We start from the raw sequence: 7281 nt of genomic DNA, 5'->3' as shown, positions 1-7281 counted from the left end.
TAAGATGATTTATTTGCATACAAGGTAGCACTTGAATTTATGAATATAAACGAGGATCACGAACCCACGTCAATATAAGAGTGCGCACTCGTAAGATCAAATTAGATTAAATGGAAACGTGGAGTTAGTCTATTTAAGGAAGAGAGGCGTAATGGGTCTTTGTGAGTAAGAGAAATGAATATGAGAAATCATGAGATATAAAACACGGCTTATTTCACAAGGATTCTCACAATAGACCAGGAATAGGTTATGAAGAAATATACTCCCCTGTGGTGGATACAGATACTTTTAGATTCCTAATAAGTCTGGCTATATATATAAGAAAGGAAATTAGATGGTCCACTGGATAAAAAGATAGAAGTACCAGAGGTTATTGAGCTCAAAGATAAAACAAGTTCTCGAGAACAACATTGCATAAAGAAATTCGAAAATATCAGTGTATGTTGATAATCTGAACCTCTGGATACATGTCCCAAACAGCTGAATATCTTAAGAAATATTTGAGATGAAAAACCTAGGCAAAACGAAATTTTGTTTGGGTTTACAGTTTGAGTACATTAATAATGAAATCCTTGTGCATCAAATGGCATATACAGAAAGGTACTCAAGAGATTTGATAAAGAAAAAATTTGTGTGCATGGTCCAATGAGAGAGGATGAAGAAGTTCTTGGTCCAGAAATGTCATATCTCAGTGCCATAGGAGTTTTGATGTATCTGGCAAGCTACACTAGGCCAGATACATGTTTTGCCATGTATTTACTATCTAAACTTAGCTCATATCTGACCTAAAGGCACTAGGACGGGATTAGACATATATTTTGATTTATTTTATACTAACCAGCCTAAAGAAGGGTTAATTGGTTTTGTTGATACATGTAATCTATCAGATCTCAGACAGGTTATGAAACAAACCATCGCAACAACATTAGCCAAGAAATTCGTGAGTATATTTGGCCGCAGGGTTGGAGGTCCATAGCTCAATATGTTCGATCAGATTGTGGCCGATGGTAAAGAAAGACCAACTATCATGGGGCAAGCCGTAGGCGTGTGTAGTCAAGGTCCATTCGATCAGAGTATAGAATGATCGACGGCTAAGTAACATATTCTACCCAAGTTTTCTTCACCAACGAGTTCTAGAAGACGAGAGGGGTCCAAGTACTTCATGATCATTCAAGTGACAGTTCAGAAGATCTATTCATCAAGTAACTTCCAACATCAACCTTTCAGTGAAGTTCAGATCAGGGGGAGTAATACATGTTGTACTCTTTTTCCTTATCCATGGTTTTGTCCCATTGGATTTTCCTGAAAATGTTTTAATGAGGCAACATCTAAAGCGTATTATGAGCTCTTATGGTTATAACATTTAAGGGGAAGTGTTATGAACCGATTTTCTCTTTCTTTCTATTCACAACAAATATTGGAATTATAGAAATATTATTAAATGGTTCGAAAAGAACCTATTTTCCACTATGAGACGGTCCTGTCAAATACGTTTTGACATTTTTGAACCGCACAAGCTTTTATCATCCACAGAAGATTTGATCAGCTTAAGAGCACAATAAGAGTAGCAATTTTAGTCATGCATCGGAGCTTATAGCGGCATATGCATATAAACCAAAACCAACCAAATTTTTTATTTTTTAAATTGCCTACTGCCGAGGGATGAACTACTACCCTGCTTTTGTGCAACTAAAAGATACAAAATGTTAATTCATCATAAATAAGTATATCATAATAATAAGTGGAGTCAATTTTCGTATTTTCCCAATATTTTAATCCAATGTGAGCAAGCCAAAATTTAGGAAACTGGAGGCAAAGCATAGTTATATACTAATTAAATTACAATTGTAGAAACGTGAGTAGAAATGTCTTTTTTTTTATTGAAACACGAGTAGAAATGTCTAGAAATTTTAAAAATGGAGCCTCTAGGATAAGAAGGTAAAATCTGAAACAGGTTAATGAAGAAAAATAGCACCTCGCATCAGACTTCCATAGATCAAAAGAGAAATTTTAGTTGTGGCCACTAAGTAGTTAACCAAATGGAAAAAGGAAACAATATTAAGTAGATGTAGCCAAACGCGATATGAGCAAATCCATTGGGGTGGACGGCGCTGAAAACAACATCTGTCACCAACTTTGGTAAATCAGAGAAGATGATTAAACTTAATGTAGTTTCTAAATGTTACTGCCCTAATTTTTATTCGCCCATATGTAGACTAAATGTTTCTCAAATGTTGTGTGCATAGACCCCTCTAATCCAAGAGAGAGAAAAATAGCATAAGTGAAAAGAGAAATGGATGATTTACATGTGTGTGAGTGTATTTTCTAAGGATCACGCGTCACTTCGAGTTCACGGCATACGCAAAGTCTTTTAATAATCACCGAGTATGTGCAATTGGTTGGTGGAATTTTTTTTGCTTTCATCCTATCGCCATTTATCTACATTTTCAGTATTTCCACAGCAAGCATATGCATTCATCAGACTTGTATAGCTCATTGCGTTTGGAACCAATCCACATAAGTTAATGACATCTAAGATTTTTCCAGTCTCACTATGCCACGATTTTGTTACATAGGAAGGAAAATCCCTAGTATATAAATATGGATAATAAACCGATTAATTTATTATTAATTAATTTTGAATTGAAAATTATGTACTTTAATAATATCAAATCCCATCAACGTGGATATTTTAATATATTTTTGAATATCATATCTTTTTTTTTGTCACAGAACTTTTCATTAATAAGAAACAAAAGAGGGAAAAGACCCAAAACATTGGCCCAAATCCAGGGTTCATTACACAGAAAAAGAAAAGACGTTAAGAGCCTTCTTTGCTAAACTATGAGCAACAGTGTTCTTTGATCTATGGAGACGAGAGAATCCGATTGATGCAAATCCAGAGGAGATCGAGCGGATGTCTGAGACTATACCGATGATTTCTTTTGACTGAATGTTGCCAGAAATTGCTCCGATGAGCGTTGAGTTGTCGGAGGAAACCCTAAGCGTTGAGAAGCCTAGAGTTAGCGCCAAGCACAGAGTAGATCGCATCGCAATTGCTTCTGCAATGAGTGAAGAGCCGATGAAGCTTTGTCCCATTGATCCATGGATCGGAGATTCCAGAGATTGTCCTTCGAAGACCCATCCGAAGCCTGCGTTCTTCCCCATCTTATCCCAAGCCGCGTCGGTCAAGCAATTGATTAGGTTTCCGGGAGTACTAGCTTCTCTTTCTTGTCCTGAGCGTTCTCTACTGCTCGAAGGTACTGTAGTAGACTGCTTGGTCGATACTTGTGCTTGTGTCCATTCTCTAGCTAAACTCAAACCTCTACTTGCTGTCTCTTCAGGTGATATGTAGCGGTTTTCAAACAAGAGAATGTTGCGAGACGTCCAAATTGCCCAAAGGATCCAAGGGAGGATATTATGTGAGATACCTACTAAAGGGAGGCACACTACAGTCCTAAATTGAACCACGATCTCTTGGAGCGAGGCATTGGCAGCTATGTGGACTGCTCTGAGTAGCGGAATCAAACTCCAGACATTTTCAGCGAAAGGGCAAGTAAAGAAACAATGGACTGCTGTCTCTTCCTCTTTGCATCTAATACAAGCAGCCGCTGATAGGTTGCCTCTAACCTGCAGGTTTTTCCCAAGTGGAAGTGCATTATGAATCACTGACCACATGAATGCTCTCACATTTGGTGAAAATTTCCCAGCCCAAACATCTTTTATCCAACTGAAAGCTGTATCTGGAATACCAATTGGTGTATTTGTAGTAGGTAGAGACGCTACATAGTAGCCTGATTTGGTCGAGTAAACTCCAGATTTGGTATTCTGCCAGATGAAGGAGTCTTCCAACCCTCTCAAGCTCGGTTGCAAACACTGGATCTCATCAACGAATAGCGGTAACAATTTTTCTATTCTCTGTTTATTCCATTGCAAATCCGATGTGAGCAGGTCTGCAACTGTTAGGTCAAGTGCTGCTTCCTGAACAGGACCCATAGGCTTTAGGTTTTTTTCTAGGGAGATCCAAGAATGCTTCCATAGTCTTGTAGTTTGCCCATTACCTATAGCCTTCCCCCAGGTTAGTCTTTCGGAGGCCTCTTCCATGTAGAACACCCCTCCACCCATGAGAGATATTTTGGTTTGCTTCAACCTCTAGGAAGTTCTAGGAAGTTTTTCCTGTGATAGTATTTTCCTTTTAGGATTCGAGCAAGCAAACTGTTGGGTACCGTGATGACTCACCATGCCAATTTAGCTAGAAGTGCTTGGTTAAAACGTTGTATATCTCTAAGTCCCAGCCCTCCCAACGCTTTTGGTTGAGTCAATCTATCCCAAGCAACCCAACAAATCTTCTTTTTCCGATCACTGTTATCCCACTAAAACCTTGTTAACGCTGATTGAATTCTCTTGCAGAGGCTCACAGGGAGGAGGAAGCATGTCTCGTATATGTAGGGATTGCACTAAGGACAGCTTTCAGCATCGTGAGCTTGTCTGCTCGCGAAAGACGTTTGGAGGACCAGCTTACAGCCTTCTGTCTTATGCGTTCCACTATTAAGGTAACCCAATCTTTTTTCCTACGACCAAAATGCTCAGGGAGTCCTAAATACTTGCCTAGGCCTCCTTCTTTCGAGATCTCCAAGAGTAATTTTACATTTTCTCTAACTGCAGCTGGCGTTTTGCTTGAGAAAGTGATGGAGGATTTTGACTTGTTGATCATCTGTCTTGACGCTTTCTCATAGTCCTTGAGAATCCTGAGCAAAGCCTCACAGCTCTTTTGCGACGCCTGAGTGAAAAACATCGTATCATCTGCAAAAGGCAGATGATTAACTCGTGGGCAGCCTTGTGCCACTCGTACTCCTTGAAGTGAGCCGTTTCGTCCTGCTTTCTTGCACATTCCAGAAAGGACCTCACTGCAGAGGATAAAGACGTATGGAGACAACGGGTCTCCCTGTCTTATGCCTCGGTATGGTTTCACATTCCCATAGACTGTGTCATTGATTAGGTAAGAGTAGGAGACGGTGGTTATACATTGCATCATCCACCCTGTCCATATAGCATTAAAACCTAATCTTTGAATCACCGATTCGATGAACCTCCATTCCAAACAATCATAGGCTTTTGACATGTCTGTCTTCATTGCCATTGTACACCTCTTCTCTGCTTTTGACGTTTTTAGATAGTGTAGGATTTCGTGTGTGATGAGAACATTTTCAGCAATAGCTCTTCCAGGGATGAAAGCCGATTGGTTCTCTGAAATGATTGAGTCTAGGACTGTCTTTAATCTGAGAGAAAGGAGCTTTGAGATAATCTTGTAGTAAATGTTGCAAAGAGCTATTGATCTATAGTCTTCTACTCTTGCTGCTCCTGTTACCTTAGGGATCAATCTCACATGAGTCTTGTTTATATTAAGTGCTAGCTCACCTGAGGTAAAGAACAGTTGGATTTCTCTTATCACTGCTGGTCCTATTACCTCCCAGTTGGAGTGAAAAAAGGCTGCTAAGAAACCATCAGGGCCAGGGCCTTTGTCAGCGTTAATTGCGAAGGTTGCTTCCTTAATTTCCTCTGCCTGTGGTATCAGGGTGAGTTTAATGTTTTGTTGTTCCATGATACATGGGTGAACAGCGTTGATGACAGTTTGTATCCCATCAAAATTTGAGGATTGGAAAAGCTCAGAGTAGAACGAGGCGATGACTGAAGAGATTTCCTCCTCTTTAAACACAGGTTTTCCTTCTTTGTTAGTGATCACTGAAAATCTATTTTTTGATGTTCTTCCCTTTGCTATAGCGTGGAAATACCCTGTATTTGAGTCTCCCAAAGATAACCAGAGTTGTCTACTTCTCTGTTTCCAGAAATCCTCTTCCTCTTTATACAAATAGAGTAGTCGGAGGTTTAGCTCATGAATCAAGGTTTCATTTGGTATCAGGTCCGAAAGAGCAGCATCCAACTTTTCCCGCACTTCTTCCATATCCTTTTTGCTATTTTCATGGAAAGCTTTACACCATTTGCATATCGCATGTCGGCATAGGGAGAGTCTGTCTTCCACTGGTAGGTCCACTGAGCTATTCCACACCTCTTTTACTAGTTCTTTGATCTCAAGATTGTCCCTCAGGCGTCTATTAAATCTAAAGATTCATACCTTTTTTCCTTGATGTATCTAGGTAGGAGACTAGTGGTCTATGGTCGGATCCCTCAAATTTGAGGTACTGGCTTCTACAAGAAGGGAACAGATCCATCCACTCGCTGTTACTGACTGCTCTATCCAGTCTACAAAGAACCAAGTGCGTATGTCTCTTTCCCCTCCAAGAGAGATAGCTTCTAGAGAACTTGAGGTCAAAATGATCATTTTGAGAGAGAAAGGATCTGAAGGCGCAAAAAGTACCCTTCGCTCTTTCTGGGCCTCCACTCTTTTCACTATTGTCCACAATCTCATTAAAGTCTCCTGTTAGGAACCAGGGACCTTGTGTATGCAGGGCTGAAAGTTCATTCCAGACTCTCTGCCTTTTTGTTTGGTCTGGTTCTCCATACACAAAGGTTGTGTGGAAAGTGTTACCCTTGTGGCTTATGATTGTATCCATGTAGTTATCTGATGAGGAGATAACATTCAGAGTTATATCTTTTTTCCAGGAAAGGAAGAGACCCCCTCCTCCTGGACTATGCGGTGCCACCGAGTAGCAGTTATTCATCTGTAGCCAATGGAGCTCTTTGGTGACCATCTCCGTGGGGTTTTTCGTCTCCATGAGGAAGGTAATATCCGGGTCTTTCCTCCTCTGGAGCTCACGAAGGCGCTGGACTGTTATGGGGTTCCCCAAACCACAACAATTCCAGCTGAGAAAGACTAAGGAGCCTGAAGATGAAGAGGCCGAAAATCCGACTTCTTCCTTATCGTTGTTGGGATCAGTTGGATATGAGGGTTCTTTGTGGTGCGAGACGGACCTGCCTCATCAGTACTTTTCTTAGCCATCTTATTTCCTTTTGTAGAAGCTCTCTCAGCTGAAACCGTGCCCTTTGGTGAGTTTTGGATTTATGAGATCTTTCTCTTCTTAGAACTTGCTCCTCTGAGTATATTAGGACTAGATCTTAGTGACTTAACCCGTGATGCTCTTCTGGTCCTTTTTTTACCTTATTTTGAAATTCTTGAAGGGTTTCGTGTTCCTCTGTAAGTTCCAGTGGGCTTTGCTGTTCAGTTGGAGACTCATTACCTTCGATGAGTGGGCTAACAATAACAAATTTTATCCTTGCAGTTCCACCCCTTCCTGCGCTTCTTGAGGGGTCTACTTGGGGGGG

General features: G+C 40.4%; 1 protein-coding gene across 1 annotated transcript; it reads right to left on the bottom strand.

The window, feature by feature from the left end:
- Window positions 1-2799: 2799 nt before the first annotated feature.
- On the bottom strand, window positions 2800-4125 carry LOC106308693. Its single transcript, XM_013745825.1, has one exon. It carries the CDS (start codon window positions 4123-4125, stop codon window positions 2800-2802), a length of 1326 nt encoding a protein of 441 aa, XP_013601279.1.
- Between the last annotated feature and the right edge of the window lie 3156 nt (window positions 4126-7281).

This window comes from Brassica oleracea, chromosome C8 (genome assembly GCF_000695525.1).
Source record: "Brassica oleracea var. oleracea cultivar TO1000 chromosome C8, BOL, whole genome shotgun sequence".
Classification (NCBI taxonomy): Eukaryota; Viridiplantae; Streptophyta; class Magnoliopsida; order Brassicales; family Brassicaceae; genus Brassica; species Brassica oleracea.
Note: the sequence above shows the minus strand (reverse complement) of the source record. Positions and strands in the feature narration are given on the sequence as shown.